This window comes from Myxocyprinus asiaticus, chromosome 24 (genome assembly GCF_019703515.2).
Source record: "Myxocyprinus asiaticus isolate MX2 ecotype Aquarium Trade chromosome 24, UBuf_Myxa_2, whole genome shotgun sequence".
In the NCBI taxonomy this organism is placed as follows: domain Eukaryota; kingdom Metazoa; phylum Chordata; class Actinopteri; order Cypriniformes; family Catostomidae; genus Myxocyprinus; species Myxocyprinus asiaticus.
Genome location: NC_059367.1, coordinates 26819410 through 26839651, shown reverse-complemented (window position 1 = coordinate 26839651; position 20242 = coordinate 26819410). Strand labels below are relative to the sequence as shown.

At 36.2% G+C, this 20242-nt stretch overlaps 2 protein-coding genes across 4 annotated transcripts in view; one reads left to right on the top strand and one right to left on the bottom strand.

The window, feature by feature from the left end:
• The window catches only part of ncs1b (neuronal calcium sensor 1b), a 51721-nt gene extending 49386 nt beyond the window's left edge, over positions 1-2335 (bottom strand). For all 3 annotated transcript variants that reach the window (XM_051654066.1, XM_051654068.1, XM_051654069.1), the window contains exon 1: positions 2204-2335. The gene's annotated coding sequence lies outside the window, so the exon portion shown is untranslated. The remainder of the gene's footprint in view (positions 1-2203) is intronic.
• Positions 2336-11514: 9179 nt separating this feature from the next.
• On the top strand, positions 11515-19534 carry LOC127415335 (Rieske domain-containing protein). Its single transcript, XM_051654071.1, has 4 exons — positions 11515-11661; positions 15512-15721; positions 15965-15999; positions 16100-19534. Exons 2-4 carry the CDS (start codon positions 15556-15558, stop codon positions 16373-16375), a joined length of 477 nt encoding a protein of 158 aa, XP_051510031.1. The 5' UTR covers positions 11515-11661; positions 15512-15555; the 3' UTR covers positions 16376-19534.
• The last annotated feature ends 708 nt before the right edge of the window (positions 19535-20242 follow it).

Sequence of the window (20242 nt, the reverse complement as noted above, 5' to 3'; positions counted from 1 at the left end):
ACGGGATTGGATTTTTTTCGCATCCAATCTGAGCCACTTCCAAATGTGGTTTTAAATCAGATACATATCTGATATCTGGATATTTGACCTACGTCTAAACATGTATATTCGATTTCCCTTGGCTTTTCTTAACGGCGTGTCCTTATGAAGCATACGTGCCTTTAGGCGCTCACTCAGAAACTCAAAGGTACTCTCGTTGAGGTGGAAATTTTGAACCCACTCCCTGTCGTCAAACATGTGGACTTGGTCCCACCACTCCTGATTTCTAGGTCTTAGGCACAATTCTTGTCTCACCGATGTTGAAATCATTAAAGGCGTGCTTACCATGGCAGCAATAAAAAGTCGCTTTTGCCTTTTTTCCTAATTAATTGCAATCATATGAAATTTTGCCTACTTCTGAAAATATGAAATAGCACAGGGCCATTCAAAACCCGAAGGTGAACCGTGGTGCTCATAAGTGAAAGCGATCAGCAATGGAATCATTCGAGTTTGGGCGGGAGATTATTGTAAACACAGACATCAGATACAAGTCGTGTCTTTGATGTAACAGGCGAGACAAAAAAAAAAAAAAAATCAGATACGGTCAAAAGATCGGATCTGTGCATTAAGCCTTGCGGTGTAAACGCAGCCTAAGATTCATCTATTTGGTCATTGAACATGGTGTATATAGGTCAACATGGCTGATCAAAGACTGCCGATTTTGCCCTATGACGAGAGAAATCTCTTAAAATCATACAGTGTGAACCCGGCTTAACATCCTCTGATCTTGCTACCAGTATCCAGAAAAACATTCTGGGAAAAATGTTATAATCAAGGCCCAGAACACAAAAATAGTTCAAATAAAATTATCTTGCCCATGCAATTCAAAACAAGCCATGAGGTCAAATATTACATTACGGACTCATTGCAACGCTGAGCACCAAAGCTAATAACCTCCTTCCATCTGCTGCAATCACTTTCAACTCCATATGCACTGTGAGTTAACTGCCTGCAAATGCCATAACATGCTGGTACAATCTTCTAGCTGGATGCAGAAATGAGAGAGAAAACATCTATAGCTATACTGCAGTATCAACTTTAAACTATATGAAATTATTTTTGCATCTTCAATTCTGTTAAACAAGAAATATGTATATGAAATTCTTGATATGGAGGAACTTGCCTTTTTTCATTTTTTTGTTAAGAATGTTGTTTACATCATGCATGTAAAATTAGTTCTTAATACATCAGGTGTCATTGTCATAGTTATAAAAACCTGTAGCTGTATTACTCTTGTTCTTACCATGGTATCATGTCCACAGATAATATGGTATACCTTGTCCTGTATTAGAGTGGTACAGGTGTAATCACATAATGGTGTTTAAAATGACAATATGCCTATGCTGTTTTAAATGCATCTACCACTATAATTACTAACTATGTAACACAATTGTTAATATTCTGACAGTCTATCTGAAAACTAAAAACGTTAATACTGTCATGCCAGGCCTCTATATAGTCTACTGTTAATAACACAGTATGTTAACACTGAATACCATGGTACAACCTCAGTTATATGTAAAATATACATTCATATACATCTACATTCTATAACAAAAAGTACCATGAAAACCACTTTAACATCAAAATATCATAATTAGAATTATCGATATAAAATACAATAAAATATTAAGGTAACTTAATTTGCTATCTAATGTTTCATCATTAAAAATAAAAAAGTAAACAAACTGACAGAAACATTATTATACTGTTTGAAGGACAACGCATGTTAATTTATTATTTTACAGTAGTAACAGTACGCATGGCGGAAACTATACCATGGTAAATTTTCGGAAGGATTGCTATCACACTGAAGAGATTTGACTGAACAGTAACTGGCTTTTTTGACGAAATTACATGTTTACACGATTACACTTATCAAAACGTTAATAGCCTATTTTAGGCACATTTTGACAGACTGTAAACGACATTATCTCTACAGGAATGAAAGAACAGAGCATGCTTCATGTTTCCGAAACACTTTCACTTTTGTTGCAACTTTCAGCTGATAAATTAAATAATTGACTCGGTGTATCCATAGAAACTCTAACTGGCATGGCGAATGGGCAGCTTGCCATCAAGCTACGTGTCACACTGCTCAGTACCATTCTCCAGTGTCTTTTAACGCAATGTTGAATGAAAGTCAAAATGATATGACACTCACCGACCGCTTCGCTTTAGGATAGTGGTGTCTCCGTTTTTTAGTGATGAACAAGATAGCTCGCTCCTCTCTGAGGGTGTGTTTGGATTGCCTCCGCCACTCTCTGGGCGTCTGTAACCGACAGTGCGTTCATTCTGACGGGACTATTCTCGCGGTCTTTCCAGAGGCAAGACAAACTCAATTCACCGCTGCCATTAACCCCTGAGTTCCTTAAGCTTGGAGAATGGACTTTACTCACAAATCAAAGCGGCTAATAAAAAATGTTTTTAACTCAAGAAATTGTGCATCAATTTAACTTCGTTCTCTTTTCCACTTTTAAGCACATTTCTGTATTAAAACCTAACATTAAGTATGTCAAGAAAAATTTCAGAGGGTAGGGTAAGTAACCAGTATTGGGTAGATTACTAATGAAATGTTATTTGGTACTGATTAGCCAGTCAGTCATTTAGCCTACTGTATTTGTATAGCACTTTTCACAACACACGTGTACATCATTTCAAAGCAGCTTTACAGAAAATGATGCTTTAACAGTCATAATTGTGCAGTTTGATACAAATAAAAAAACCTTGATTGTAAATTGTGCCTTAAAATAAATAAATAATATTTTTAGGCCTGTTTAGACCACCAGTGAGCAGGCTAAAGGCAAATGTCACAAGGAAAACACAAAACTCCATAAGATGTTGGTTAATGGAGAAAAATAACCTTGAGGGAAACCAGGCTCACTGTGGGGGCCAGTTCCTCTCTGGCTAAACATGGCAATATTAGTTATTTATATTTAGTACAAGTCATGGTTTAAAATTAGTAAACTAAGTGTTAGGGGCCAATGTAAAAATATTTTGTATAAACTGTAAGATTAATGACTAAAGACTTTGAAGTCCATAATGAATTAACTGCAGAAGTGAACACAGATAAATTGTCCTTTGTTATTTGGTGGATGAAGGCTTTAGTTGGTAATTAGTGTGGTGGTGGCGTGGTGGGCTAAAGCACATAACTGGTTCAATTCCCACAGCCACCACCATTGTGTCCTTGAGCAAGGCACTTAACTCAATTAATTATCTACATTATGTATTCCATTTTAAGAGTATAGTCCATACTTTCACCGAGGTGATGCAGGCAGAGGTCAGTGAGGTGCATTGCAGTTCAACTGGAAGCTTGTTGCAGTTCATTTCCAGTGCAGTCCATCTTAAGTCCAGGTTTCAGGCAGTGGCCAGTGAAGTATACCATGTCTTACAGTTGGAGCTGGCATCAGTTCATCCTCAGTGAAATCCATCATAGTAGACTGAAGTGACATCTGGCTGACGCAGGTTGCAGTTAGTCGTCCTCACTCAGCAACACATAGTAGTGGGAGTCGGACATCAGGTACCAGAGCTGGGTCTGGCAGGCTCTGGTAACCTCAGGATATGTATCCTGAAGTTAAGACAGGGAAACAAATAGAATAATATTAGCGTAGATCCCATTCACATTAAATCAGAATTATAGAATATGAGTGTGACTGTTGTGTGTGAAAATCCCAGGAGATCAGCAGTTACAGAAATACTCAAACCAGCCCATCTGGCACCAACAATCACGCCACAGTCCAAATCACAGAGATCAAATTTTTTTTCCCCATTCTGATGGTTGATGTGAACATTAACTGAAGCTCCTGACCCGTATCTGCGTGATTTTATGCACTGCACTGCTGCCACACGATTGGCTAATTAGATAATCACATGGATGATTGTTGGTGCCAGACGGGCTGGTTTGAATATTTCTGTAACTGCTGATCTCCTGGGATTTTCACACACAACAGTCTCTAGAATTTACTCAGATTTTTACTCTGTACAATTGTGGTGAGCAGAATAGCATCTCAGAATGCTATTCTGAGATGCAGGTTGGTGCTGTTTTGGCGGCACAAGGAGGACCTACACAATATTAGGCAGGTGGTTTTAATGTTGTGGCTGATCAGTGTAATGGCAATATTGGAATACTACAAATACAAAAGCTATTGACAGTCCTCTAAAAAACATTGAAATGTTTTTACAAAAACTTAAATAATTGACAACTATAAAGACTACCCAGCACTCAAGACAAAATGAGTTAAAATACTTTTTTTTTCATTTCTGATTTATGAAGCAGTTTAACGTGGTGCCGGTTGCATAAACATTAACTTAAGACTTCGTCTAACAATTAGTCTGACTAGCTAAAGACGTCAAAGAAAGCCTGCTGCATAAAACAAGCTCACAGTTGTCTTATATTGACAGTCTAATTCACAGTCTAGTTCACATTGCATTGTGGGAAAAGTAAGACACTGAACAGCTTAAAGAAAATGGCCAACTGTGGACGCTCAATACAGTTTTCATTCGTTGAAAATATTTGCTTATTAGAGAATTATAATGCTTCAAAATTTATTCTAATGAACACATTTAGTGATTTTAACCCAAATAATAAAAAACACAACACATTTTGTTAAAGTCTCAACTCAAGCCCCTTTCAGCCCTCTGAAGCCCCCACTGGCTCAGCTGACAGTTATTTTCCATGGCAACATAGAATAGAAACAAAAGTTAGCCTAGTGGTGTGCTGTCTTACATTTTGGTCTTAAATTAGATCGATCAAATTTTTTATGCAACAAACTGAAGTTAAGACCAAAATAGTAGTTTAAACAGGCCCAGCTTCTGAAAGCTATGCTAGGGTTGGCTGGGGGATGTCATAGGTGGGCATTTGGGATGGGGAGAGGTTACTCAGACTTCTAATTTAATGTCTTTAATTGGCATAACATGGTGTAATTGTTAAGATCATAAGACCCAATATAACAATATTTTACACTTTTTTCCCCATATTAAAAAATATATTGAAATAAATAAACTGATAAACATTGTAAATAATCATACACACTTTATTATACAATTTTAACCACTACTATTTCTAAACATAACTAATACTAGCATTGTATTCATTCATTTTCTGTTATAGTATAATTTTATGTACAGCTGCTTTGAAACAACAGCTGTTGTGAAAAGCACTATACAAATAAATTTGATGACTCATAAGATTGAAGTATTACTAAGAGACAAAATAAAGCAATACACTTTTAGATCAATTAGAATTACAACCTTAAAGCAAATTACAAAGACAAATTAGAGTCCCCACGAATGCAAGGATGGCGTGGAGAGAAATAATATCAAGGAGGAAAATAAGGATGGAGTGAAAGGAAATATATTAGATGGAGAGATCAATAACATAAGATTAAGATCCTAAAATTTGACACAGATGGGCACTGCTTAAAGAAGTAATTAAAATATGAAATGATGTTTAACAGAAATGTAATAAGCAATGATACTGCCCTACAAAGGCAAAATGCAAAACTGAGTTCTGACGGGAACAGGTCTCTTATGATCTGTCCGGTGAAGACGGGTTTGTCTAATATGCTGAAGTTCAGAGAAACCATTGTGTGAAAATGCAGTAACAACAAAATCCACATAAAAATAATTCAAGCCATTTTTCTCAGTTTCAATGTTAGTTAATGAGTATGGCCTTTGTAGGGTAGCAAAGGGTATTGATATTTTTACCCTTTACCAACGAAACTATGTGTGAAAAGTAATTTAGGGAACACAGGAATTTGGATGGATGGATGGATGGAAAGTAATTCCATGTAAGCACCAAAGGTTATTTTCATGGCAAAAATTGAGTAGTTTAAAAAGCAATGACAAACAATAAACAAAAAACTATCACAGCGCTGTAAAAAGATGTATAAGAGTAAAAGGCACGGAGACAAACAGAATCTCTCATCGACACCGAATTAACAACAGGGAAAACAGAAGCACACGCGTCCTGCAACAGTTCTAATTAATGAGTGCAGGTGCGCGCGAGATGATGTTTGCGCGGGAACGGGAGGAAGAAATTACCCGTGTGACTCCCGCAAAACATAAATATAAATCTATTAAAAAATAAAATAGATTGATTTCATGTATTAAGGTACAGAGTGGTATTCGTGTTATCCGTCTATTGCGCAAGAGCAACAAAAAAATTAACGATTTACAGGCGCAGGGTTGATTCATTCAAATTCTTCCTCGTCCCTTAGTGCTATGGATGTTAACGCTTTATTATAGAAAGGTACAAACAAAACTTTGAAAGCAACCAACCAAAGGTCAATCAGATATTTGACAATGTTAGTGTTAACGTGTTTTCTCTCTCTCTCTCTACCAGTTTTTTTTTTTTTTTCGGATGGGAATTGTAATAAAAATAGCCTATGATAGAAGGGACAGAATCTTACGTGAGTGGGACTGAAAAATCCATTCCGCACAGACCTCTACTTTATAATTCAGGTCCAGTACTTCACGAACATCCGCAGCGCGATTTCGGGTAGTTGATGTGAAGGGAGAGGGATATATTTGATAAGAGGGAGCCTGTGATACATTAACAGCAGCCACATGGTCACTGCACATTGAGACAGCACCAGGCTTCTATAAGGGCACTAAAAACCTATACATTGCACAAAAAATATCTTATTATTGTTCTCGCTCGCGTAACATCTCGGACTCTCTGTATTGCAGCAGCCGCTTCTTCAGTGTGTCGTTGCTTTCGGCCAATGACAAAATTAGAAAAACGCTACACATTTGGGTGCTGTTTTGTAATTGGATAGGCAGTCTACAGCCCACCCTCAATGTTTGCAACACACAGCCCGCCCCCATATTGCTTTTAACCAATGCAGAAAAAATAAATAAATAAAATAAATAAATTATATATATATATATATATATATATATATATATATATATATATATATATATATATATATTTTTTTTTTTTTTAATTATTTTTTTATTATTATTATTATTATTTAAACCGTTTCCCAAATGTTTGATTGGGTGGGCAAAACTCATGTTTGGCCCCGAGTCTAAAACTTTTATGCAACCCGCCCCTAATTTCCTGTGTGGGTATTGGTTATGGTCTCTCTCTCTCTCTCTCTCTCTCTCTCTCTCTCTCTCTCTCTCTCTCTCTCTCTCTCTCTCTCTCTCTCTCTCTCTCTCTCTCTCAGACCGATAGATGGTTTTTAGTAAGGCACAAGCAGCTTTGTGATAAAATCATTTGTTTTTTTTTTGTTTTTTTGTTCCTGGGTAGTAAGTGTTATTTTCTAATTGCTTATGCCTCAAAAGTATAGAAAATGGCTATTATTCCCCACAAACTTTGCTTTTGTGACCAGGACAGTGATATTTTGAAATTTACCTATTTTCCAGAACATTCCAGATAGATTCAGTGCTGAGTAAACATGGAGTAACTTCTAGAACGTTTTCCAGTCATATAAATAGTAGTATAAAAACAGGGGCCTTAAGCCCACCAGTTCAGTTTAGTTCCAGCTGCCTAAGTGGATACATATCTGCATTTTTCTGAGATGGCATCAAGAGGCTGCAAGCATCCGGCAGACGCATTTTGCTATGTCTGCGGCCAATTTATCGAGACAAGAGCGAAAAAGTACTCTGTGGAAGCATCCGCTAAGATGTGTGAGGCCTACAAGGCATATTTCGGCATGCCTGTTAGGGATCAAGGCAAACACTGGACACCTCATTTCAACTGCGAGCACTGCAAAAAAAAAAAAAACTCTGGAAGGTAAGATGGACAATTGTTGCTTGGAAGCGAGGAAGACGTTGTAGATCCAGATGACAATTTCAGAGGTGGAGCTGAGGAGAGAAACCCATACTACCCCAACCAAAAAGACCTCACCGACTTGATTAGAGATCTTGGTCTCACCAAGTCCAATGCGGAGCTTTTGACGTCTAGGCTTAAGCAGTGGAACTCGTTGGATGAAAGTGTGCAAGTCGCAGATCAGAGGAAGTGTTTCCAATCTTTTTCCAGCTTCTTCACCTGTCAAGATGGGCTCTGCTTCTGCCACAATGTGACCAGTCTGTTCGAGGCAATCGGCATCGCCTGTAACCAGAATGAGTAGCGCCTCTTCATTCACAGCTCATCCAGGAGCCTCAAAGCCGTGCTGCTCCATAATGGTAACAAGTACCCGTCTCTTCCCCTGGCTCACTCATGGTGCACCTCAAAGAGGATTACAACAGCATCAAGACCTTGCTGGACGCCTTGAAGTATGATGAGTATGGCTGGGAGGTCATAGGAGACTTCAAAATGGTGGCATTCCTGATGGGTCTCCAAGGCGATTTTACCAAGTTTCCCTGCTATCTTTGCCTTTGCTTTTGTATTACTTTAGTATAAATTCATGTTAATTTGGATTCATATGTTGTTTTTTTCTGACTTTGTGAACAAAAAGACACAAATTCGCCCATTTTCTCATTGGAAATAGGTAAATTTCAAAATTTCACTGTCCTGGTCACAAAAGCAAAGTTTGTGGGGAATAATAGACATTTGCTATACTTTTGAGTCATAAGCAATTAGGAAATAACACTTACTACCCAGAAACCAAAATTGTGTTACATAGTGTAATGTGAGTATAAACATGAACCAGATAAATAATTATTATTATAGCTAATAAGTTCAAAGCAACAGTGATTAGGCTACATGATCCTGAAGATAGTAATGCAATTCTATACAGTAACATCTTGAGGATTGACTTTACCTTTCTTATCAACTTTTGGCTCTCCTGTTTAGAGGAAAACCATCTATTCTAATCTAATACTGACAAACGAGGGCAGCATAGAATGGTGGAGTTACCTCTGCTAAGCAATGTGCATGTCTGGCACACTGGCACCTCATTCCGGTCCCTTTACCATCTCTTATTGGCTATATCGAGCTCACAGATTCACATGATCCCAAAATATTATTTAATGCAGCTATATTTACAAATGCACTCTCTTTGTATTTGATTGCAATTCCAGCACAATATAGCCTGTGTCATGAAGCATGTTGGGTGTACATTGCATGGGCCACAAAGAATTTGTGTTTTCCATTTCTCATTTTCTCTTGTTCTCCATTTCTACTCTTCTCTGATGTAAATAAAACATTCTGCTTTTAATTGATGGTAAGTAGCTGTTCAAAGCAACATTTGGCCTTTGGAAAGGGCCATCATCTGGGTAAATGCATTTTCAGCGAAGCAATGGATGTTTACACTCTAAAGCACTATGTCAAATGATGAAACATATGAAAATTTAATGGAAAAAATCCACCGGTCTGCTGTTTGAAGCAGATTTACATTTTTGTGAATGTGAAATGTGGTACTAATCAGTGATTATTAAAAAAATAAAATAAAATAAAATAAACAGACATGGCAGATGAAGTTGCTTTCTACTGTTATTCTGTTATGGTTACTTTGGTCATTTCTGAGTGCTTAGAGTGCTCGCTGACACTGCTTGTTCATTAACTACACAAGCAAACATACTGTATGTTTTGACTGTTACAGATCCATACCTTGTTTTAGGGAAAATAAGTCAATGTGAGCAGGTTTCTAAGTTCCAATTTTACCAACACTATCTATAGCCATTCACTCCCTACTCTATTTTAAGTGTAGTAGACCCATGCAATGTATCCATCGCTGCTCTATTTACACCGTGTTGCATTTATTACTCTCTGTATTTATTGTTTATTTACTGTGGTCTAAAGCCAATTGCAAATGCCTTTCTATTTGTTATATGTTTCACAGGGAACTATATTCCATTTCTACCTATTTTTTTTTTTTTTTCACACTTGGCCTGTAAGAGAAGAAAATTAATTTCACTTATATGAATTTTTCAGATAATATATAAAAACACTATTATTATTATTATTATTATTTTTTTAAATACTATGTCACCAAAGAGAATATTAAGCTCTGTACAAACCTGCACATCAGTGATGGCTAAAATACAAGTAGCCTGTTATCTTAAAAAAAAAAAAAAAAAGATTATCTTAGCCAGGGTATTTTCTTAGTGTGTGTATATTTATGCGTACATCACAGATCGAGAAGAAAGCATATTAGTGGCAAACAGAATGAAGATTGTTTTTTTTACTTTATTGGCATAATTGTGTTTGCATACAATGTTGCCAAAGCATCAATACACACAACAAGTAATGACAAAATGAGAATAATAATACTTAAGCAGTAATAAATAACAATAAAATAGAATGAAAATAAAATAAGAACAATATGCAATATAATATACAAATAAAATAAACATTTAACAATACATTAATAAACATAAAAAAGAATAGCCTGCTGTAAAAGATGTACATAGATAGCTACAACTTGATTATGTTGATCAAAGTAGTGATTGGTTTCTGAGTGTGTGCAGCTCAGAAATGAATTTTGCTGCAACATTTGCTTAATTGTTGCGTAAATAAAAGTAACACCTGCATTGTGATCCGTTTCTGCGGAACTGGAAATTTGTGGCATGAGGTTTGAGAGTTTGTCAAAGTATTTCTCTCTCACCTCTTTTGGGATTTTCTTTAGGAACACATTACATGACAGTGAATGCACGTACGGAGAAGGGGTCCAAGTCTGTAATGGCATAGTTAACAACACTAGCCCCAAGAGCTGAGCAGGATGTGAATCGACCTTAAGAGTCCCCTTGGATCCTACCATTAAGCAGACCCATGCTTTGACAGAGACACACTAACTCGTTTTTGTTGACTGTACTGTCAGGATTGTTCTGTGTTGTAGTGGTGGGGGTGAGATGTGTTGGATTTCAGTATGTGGATTATTCCCAATGGGTACCTATGATGTCCAGTTCTGAACCTAACTAGTTCAAATTTTACTGTCAACAGCACCACCTAATGGACATATTATTAGTGCAACATACCACTTGGTTTCTAATGTGCTTTTACTTGCACTTTACATTTATACATCCATTCATTTAATTCGCATATTCACAAAATCATTATAGACATAATTCTATATTATAAGTGAAAACAAACAGAAAGTTACCAGAACAGCTACTTATTCTCGTAGATCTCATAGATCTTCACTTCGTGCTTAGATTGGGGCATTAGGCCACTGCGTATTTCTTATATATTTTAAAACGCGACACCATCTATTATGTCGTTCCTAATTTATACATAAATGTTATACTATCTGAAAAGATCACAAAAATATGTAGGCTACCATAAAGGTTCTGATTAAAAATCACTCTTCATGTGCATGGGGTGTTCACACAGAACATGTTTTTGCGTCCGTCCGCTCAGTTTTTCAATTATTTTTCGTCGTAAACATGCGCTGGACGGACGACTTTGACCGCTGCCCCGCGTTTTTTAGACGCCGTGTCAAGCTAAAAAGAACGTTAACAGTTAAAAACACGCCTCGAGACACCTGGGTTCAAGTGGCGGCGTCTAACTTTCTTGCGTTAGGACGTGTTTGGTGTGAACGGCCCCTAAAATCTCTTATTTTGAAACGCAAACGCTGGATATAACCGGAAATAATCCAAGTACTGTGAATTGCTTCACTTCGTGATTTCCTCTTTTTATATGTAAAATATGTTTATTTAATCAATTATTTGGAAAATTACACAAGCGAGACAAAGAGACAGATATCAAAGAAGATTATCACACTTTGAGAGGTAAATTTCAAATACATGTTCGACAAATCGGCTTATTTATATTATTATGTGTGAGCTACATCATCTACCCACCTTTATATTTGTCAAACATAGTTAGAGCATACCCGTATTAAATAAGCACCATGAGACATCATGATCTATATTTTAAACAGGGCTGTTGTAGAGCGAAGACGTCATTGTTCAAAATTTGCCGAAACTAACCAGCCGCAACAGTGGCGGGAGAATCAAACAACGTTCTGTTTTATATATAGCTCAATCTAAGTCACGTGATAACGCACACACGTCAGCTGATTGTTGGACAAGCATGCCGTTTAAAAAAAAAAAAAATTATGGGAATATAGCAGACTAATTAAGATTGGAAACTATGATGAGCAGATGCTTTGGCCTTATTATTATTTAATGCCATGTTTAACCAGAGAAATCTGAGCTGGCCATTTTCAGTACTTTTAGATATTATTAAAGGAATGTTCTGAGTTCAATACAAGCTTTACTGACAGTTCCACCCAGTCACACAGGGAACAGTTGTGTCAAGTTTTATGTCAGGTTTCGTGCAGTGGACTCCACTGCATCAGCAGCAACAGTAAAGGGCTTTGTTCCATATTGCTGCACATTTTGCAGTTGAATTTGTGTGCCCTCTGGGCAGGACCCTTCGAGATGGTATCCACTAGATCAGGGGTCAGGAACCTATGTCTCACCATTCATCACCAACACATGATTGTTTAAAACTTTCTAGAGAAAATGTTCCTGCGGAAAGTGTGGGTGCGATTGCAAAGCTTGAAGTCAAGGACAGTTCTGATTTCCTTTCTCCCAAATTTGTCGTACAGCCTACTCCTGGTGAACAAGGTTTGAAAGTATCACCTGCCACATGCGGATTTTTGTGGTGCGTAATTTTGATGATGTACCAGCCACTGTGGAGGGCGACCCGTTAGACTTCTCGAAATGATATGACAAGAAATTAGACACAAAGACATGATGTATGATGAAACGTATGATTATATTTTGAAGAACAGACGAAAGAAAAGCCGCTGATGCGAGTCTGATTTGATGTGTGTGCAATGAAAGCACTTCTCCAAGACACGCACATGCATAGAGTTCTGGGCCTCGTTTCTCAATAACTATTAATCTTAGCGGTTAAGAGCATTTTCTACTAGTGATTTTACGAACGTTCATTATTTTTATGTGCACCCAGGGTGTGAAATAGCACCCACCACCCTCCAAATGCGACGAGGCTCAATCCAGTTCACGAGCTCCTCGTCCAAATGCAGGTATTTCATGCGCGAGTAATTTTGCTCATATCCACAACAGGCGGGTGACCTGTAAGACGTCTCGTAGTGAAACGTGACAAGAAATGCTGTTAGTCACAAAAACACGCGCTTGAAGAAACGTTTTTATATTTGATCATATAAGAACAGAATAGCCATCAATACTCGTGCCTGATTCGCTGTTTGTTCAGAGGCATGCTGCGGGACCCTGTCTCATAGAACACGTGCATGTAAAGAGCTTTTACACGTTTTTCGCAATACAAACACATTCAATAAGAACACACATTTGGCAGCATTTTTTTTGGGAACACAAGGGAGTTTATTAGGCTTATTTATTATGATTATTATTATCTTTACATTTATAATTGTCTTTAGTTCTTAATCTGTAGGCTTTTAGTAACTTTTCACCCATTTTCATTGACGAATACTTGATGGCAAATGGGGCCGTTGGAGATGGTTAATGTTTGGATTTGTGGTGGTTATATATCAGATTTTTTGATCACTTCGTTATTTTAATTGCTTTTTTCATTTCGTTTAAAGTGCAATTTGAATTTAGAAATGTCTTTTAAGTTTTTCATGTTTCAATAAATACATTTTTTAAAGCAAAATCAATAAAGCAAAATATTCACTGACCCTCAGCAGGGGGGTTGACGCTATAATAGGATACTGTGATATTTTTTAAGGCAATTATCTCTTTTTCTACATATTACCCAGCCCAAAAAGGAAGTAAAGCACAAACCAGCACAAACACTTATAAACCATATTACAACATGTTACCTATTAATTGTTGCATATCTATGGGCATAAAAAACATTTTATTTTATTGAAAAACATTTTTTGAAAATAGTAAATTATTATTTTGTGCTATGGCTCTTTCGAAAAAATATATCAACCAAAAATTAAAAAATTGTCTCCTTAGTGAAAAAAGGTTCCCGACACCTGCACTAGATCTTTGGAAGCAATTAAATTCAATATGTGAGCACATCATTGGTGAGGTAGTAAGAAATAATATAGAGTTTTAAAAACATATCTAGTTCATTCAATGAACCTGAAATCAACAGAAATGACATTACTAGGTCAAAGCTAACAGCCTAGACCTCTGACACGCTTCCTTTTGACCCTTACTACTTGGTAATAGTCCATCACCTATTCTTTAGCTGAGGTGCATATCTTACTGTTATAATGCAAAAGGAGCATATGCTCAATGTTCATCTGTGCACTTCAGGGTAAGAATATGATGATACTGATATGAAAATGATCAATACATTATTAACAATTTACTGTGTTGCCTTGCTAATGTGTAATCATATAATCTATAAAAAAAGTAGCAAAATGTAATTTAATCTGATTACAAATACTTTATTTTGTAATCTGATTATGCAATCCAGATTACATGTATTCCGTTACTACCCAGCACTGAATATTATGTTAGCATGATTTTAGTGTGATAAAATCTCTATTTTATGCTATTTTAGTGTGATAAAATCTGACCCCATTCACTTCCATTGTAAGTGCCTTACTGTAACTGCAGTTTTTGCTTTTTCAAAAATAAACGAGTTGAAATTATTTTTGGTGGTAATCAACACTATGCCACAAATACTGTCAACTGAACCTTAAATTAATGTTTCTATTACTTCTCATTGGGTAAAGGGGCGAACAAGATTATAGCTACTAACAGGGTTGGTGAGTAACGAAAAACATGTAATGGGATTACGTATTTAAAATACAAAATATAAGTAACTGTATTCCACTACAGTTACAGTTTAAATCATTGGTATTTAGAATACAGTTACATTCAAAAAGTATTTTGATTACTAAAGAGATTACTTTGCATTTTATTGTCATTTGTTTCATTTAATATTTAGTCCTTTCAGATGGAAAACATTTATACATATAAATGATGCGATCCAAAGTGCATTTGAACAGCGGTGAAACACTTTCTTATGATGTGTTACATTCATACGAGCAGACAGAGAAGTAAGTTTGAAGTAAGTTTGGAGCAGAAGAAATAGAAATAAACCTTGTGTAAATTGTCAGCTTTATGCTAAGCTAAAATGCTATTTCTAGTCATTTTAAATGCACATGTTACCAGGCACGATCATATTTTTTTTTAACAAGAAAATTCACATTGGATCATAATTTCTTTTTTCAAGTAAGATCTGTGATATTAGGGCAAAAATCATATTCTTGATAATAATTTTTGTATTATTTTCCTGTAAAAATATCTAAAAATCCTTAAAACGAGATCAATTTGATTTATTTTGTTTTAGAAACAACACTGCATAAGATATTGAGGTTTTTCAGAGAATGTATTTTTAACGTGTATTTTGTATTACTGTACTGGCAGAGTTTTTATAGTCAAAACAAGTGAAAAAATCTACCAGTGCAGAAGAAGTAATCCAAAGTATTTAGAATACGTTACTGACTTTGAGTAATCTAACAGAATATGTTACAAATGACATTTTATAGCATATATTCTGTAATCTGTAGTGGAATACATTTCAAAAGTAACACTCCCAACCCTGGCTACTAATAAATGCTTTATGTCTCCATCTCTCTGTCTGCCTCTGTTTCATACACATACACAGGTGCCTGTTGCCCTGTCACAGTGACAAAAGACAGGGAAAGAAACATGAACTCAAATGAAGAGGCAGCGAGTGCATCCAAACCTTCTCATTTCATAGCGAAAAAAGAGGACCTCATTCAAGCCAGACGAGTGGTGAAGTCAGTTGGTGGAAGAGATATTCTTGTGCTTTACCACCAGGGGCATTTTTATGCTATTGATGTACGCTGCTACCGTAAGTGGACAAACCTGACTACTTGTCCTATTTCTATGCTTCTGACTAAAGAATGTAAAATAAGAAGTATAGACACAAATAATGTGTAGGCAGTGATCATGGTTTGAGCTCACAAGTAAGGCTTTAGAATTACCCTTTGTAACGTGTGCAGCCCTAGTAATTTTGACATGTCCACAATGAGAATTTACCTGTTACTTAGAAAAAAATGTATGAGTAGTTTCTCATGTTTTTCTGTTGTGGCAGACTCTGGAGGCCCACTTCAGCAAGGAGATATTGAGGTGGGTTGTTGAGAAAGCCTTTCGGATTTTTCTTGTTTATGTCTGTATACCACATGTCTTAACTGCTTTAAATTTTTAATTTTCTCTTTTGCCACTCAAGGAGTTTGATGGTCGGCCATGCATTATGTGCCCATGGCACAAGTATAAAATTACATTAGCTGAGGGTGAAGGTCTCTATCAGGCAGTGGACCCTTCTGTGAAGCCTCTCAAACCAACCTGGTGTTCTAAAGGCATTAAACAAAGAGTCCACACAGTGACAGAGATGAATGGAGATGTGTTCGTCACCTTAAATGACTTACCAGGAGCCATTGACTCTGATTACTACCAGACAGAGAAATACAGAGACACTTTCAAAAAAGAAAAAAATATGAAGTGACCTCACAAGAAGAATGATATTCAAGAGTGGCTCTGAGCCCAGATGATCAACAAAGAGCTTGAAATGTGGTCTTTATGTAATAGCTGTATTTTTGTACATCCATGTCAGATACAGCATCTGATATTAAGGTTTAAAAAATGTATTTTGAAAAACTCCTCCTGGGGCCTATTTGGTGCTTTCCAAGTGCTTTTTAAAATTTCTGGCATAATGGACAAGACCATTTGTCTTTCTATGTTTAGACAAAATTGGTCAATGTAAGCTTATTTAACTTATTTAATATTTCAATTTATTTAGTAAATGATCATAATTGTATAAATATGAATTATTTATTCAGTGTATCAGAGCATTGAGCTCTTGAGTGATCTCGCATGCCATCTTATAGAGGTTTCTTGGTGTGTTACTCAGTTTTGCTGATTTAGGGACAGGTGTGCGGACAGCAAAAGTAGTTTGAAAGATTAGGTAACTAAAAACAACACTGTGCAAGCACAGACACTTTCCAATACTTCCAGCTGTTTTGGCCTTGTCTTCAGGATATTCTAATTGTTTTCTTGTTTTGTTTTTTTCTCCTGTTGCTGGTGTTGATAACTAGCTTGAAACGTACATATTTACATTAAAATGTTCATCTAAAGGATGATAAATGTTGCTCAAAAATATACTGTATATACATGCAAAGATAAAAGGAAAAGTAGTGTAGTATTACATTCTCTGTCTACAATAAAGAATGCACACTATATTTGTGCTTACGTAGACTCAGTATAAACCACCTTTATCAATGCTTTTGATTCTGTAAACAGGAAGGAGGTCTCAGGAGTTGGAGGGGGTTTGATGTATACATTGTCTACGGAGTGATGATAGTGAGTGAAGGGAGACAAGGAGAGGTGAGTGATTGGTGAGTGAAGGGGTCATTGAAACTGAGGGTCAAGGATGGAAGTGAATGCGGGTGGGTGCCTGAAGGAGAAGTATTCCTAATCTTTGTGTGTATATAGGAGTGGTTGATAAAGCCTTGGGGGTGGGGGAATGCTTAAACAGCGAATGTAGATAACATTCCACAGCGACACCAATGATGAAAAAAAAAGATGTTTAGTAATAGAAAGTAAGATAAATAGCAAAAAAAAAAAAAAAAAAAATCCTTTCCATCAAGCATGTTTAAGAAATATGCATACACAAATGCATACAAGAAATCTCACTGATAGAGTGCACACACATTTCAGAATTAAATTTTAAAAGTAATTGGTTTGTTTGCATATGTTATTTACATGTTTTAAGAATGCCCAGCAAAAGTACTACTCACAAGAGCAATGTTGGTTCTGGTATCAGTAGCAAGCACAACTTAAAACATGTAAAATGACAACACTGCAATTTCGGCCCTACTGTTCAAGGGTCAAATGATGGAGGAATGACTGAAACCTTTTCATTTACTCAAGTCATTCAACAATGCAACAGCTTGCTCTAAAGGCCATATGATTCCACAACAAATTACCTGTTTAAAAAATAAACTAATATAAGGCAAGTACAGGTATGAATGAACACAGTACACTCACTGAGCTCTTTATTAGGAACACCTGTACACCTACTTATGTGATTGTCTGATCAGCAATTGTGTGGCAGCAGTGCAGTGCATAAAATCAAGCAGATACGGGTCAGGAGCTTCAGTTAATGTTTACATCAACCATCAGAATGGTGAAAAAATGTGATCTCAGTGATTTGGACCGTGGCATGATTGTTGGTGCCAGATGGGCTGGTTTGAGTATTTCTGTAACTGCTGATCTTCTGGGATTTTCACACACAACAGTCTCTAGAGTTTACTCGGAATGGTGCCAAAATCAAAAACATCCAGTGAGCGGCAGTTCTGCGGATGGAAACGAGAGGTCAACTGAGAATGGCCACACTGGTTCGAGCTGAAAGGCTACGATAACTCAGATAACTCTGTACAATTGTAGTGTTCAGAGTAGCATCTCAGAAAGTACAACATGTCCAACTTGATGCGGATGGGCTACAACAGCAGAAGACCACGTTGGGAACTTTATTAGGAGCATAGTGTTCCTAATAAAGTGCTCAGTGAGTGTAGATTTTTATATATTTTGTATATTTCACTCACAGATCAACAGGAAATCATACATTACCTCTTTACCCTTAAAAATATAATTTAAAATATGTTTCTATGAACATTTGTATTCATTGTAGAGAAATAAAAACTTTTATTAACATGTCAAGTGTTGGCTTGTGAAGAGAATTTTGAATGCTCTTATAGAAGCAAAATTATAATATTATAATTTTACATTTAGGTTATTTCTTATTGGAAATTTGTTCTTATATAGTATTTGATTAGAAGAAAGAAATAAATTTAAACCAGATTTGACATGGCCAAAATTTATTCCTGCACAACTTAAAAAGACATTTGAAAGGTATTTTAAAGAAGACAAAACACATATCCAAAGTCTTTATATGACTAAATCTATGTTTGTTCTCTCAAAGGTCTTGATCTTTTGACCCAAGAAATGCTATTTAATCCCCAGCTCCACATATGTAAACAATCAGCTGATCCCCAGTGTACCAACAGACTTCCAAGACCAATCTCAATACTCGCCAACAGAACCAATCGAGCTGTCTTTACATTTTACAAGAGGATGTTAGTCATGTACACAGAGTAAATGATTTATTTGTGTAGATCACCATTACAATCACTGTCCATTTATTGAAGTCATAAAATTAGGATACAGTTGGCAGAAAAGAGTTGAAGCAGTTTACGAGTGTCTACCACTATCCACAGTATATACGTTGAAATGCATAGGATTTCCACAGTTGCCACTGTTTAAATGTGGGAATGATGGATGTGTGTATAGGGGAATGGACCATTAGAAAACTGCTACTGTGTTTTACTTTTACACGGTCCACGAGTTATGTAACACATCAGCCTATAACAGCTTCAGGCACGTGCTTGCTCTGCAAAGGGTATTTGTTTGTGAATAGATATAGTGGTGGCTGGGAGATGGAGGACAGGAATGATGGTATTCAAGACTGAAAACTTTGTGTAGGCTACATCTAACATGTGTATGTGTGCATGTGCATTTTATGTACTGAACAGTAGTATTGTAAATTACTTTTTTACATTTTACAGTTTGTGCAAGTAAAAAATAAAAATAAAAATAACATCAGGCAAGCCACAGACATATTTCAGTTGAACATAAAAAACATCTTGCCTTGTGTGTGAAGATGCCTTTTTAAAACATGCATGTATTTGACACTTAACACCGAGTTAAGAGATTCAATATGGGGAACACTGGTAATTAATGGAAACTATGCAAACAGAATAGGCTAAAGACAGCAACATTTTCATATGTTTAGCTTAACGTGTAACTTACCAGTGTGCTAGTCATGGACAAAAGACTATTCTTTCCTTTATAAAGTTTTAAATGTATAGCCTGTGTATTCGTTTGTACACGCTATGTGTAATTATCATCATCATAATAATTATGAAGCATGAAGAATCATAAAAAAATGAGTACAATTAGACCACCAGCATAATATAAAAGCATGTTTTATAGTATTACATAATGCATGATTTTTTATTTATAGTCCTATTTAAAAAAAAAAAAAAAAAAAAAGAATCTGGTAACATCATGCAGATTATTATTGGCTGTGATGGCAACTAATGTGAATCTAAATTTAAAGGAGAAATTGGCATCATCCCTTGACATTAATTTATTTTAACAAGGCCAAGAACTGTCATGCAATAAACCAATTTAAATTGAGTTACCAAAATAAAGTAGCCTTCACAAGACAAGTCATAGCCTACCTTCCTACAACAGAAACCGCGTGTGTAAAGTGTAACAGCAACGTTAAAACAAGACTGACGTTGTCTTATCG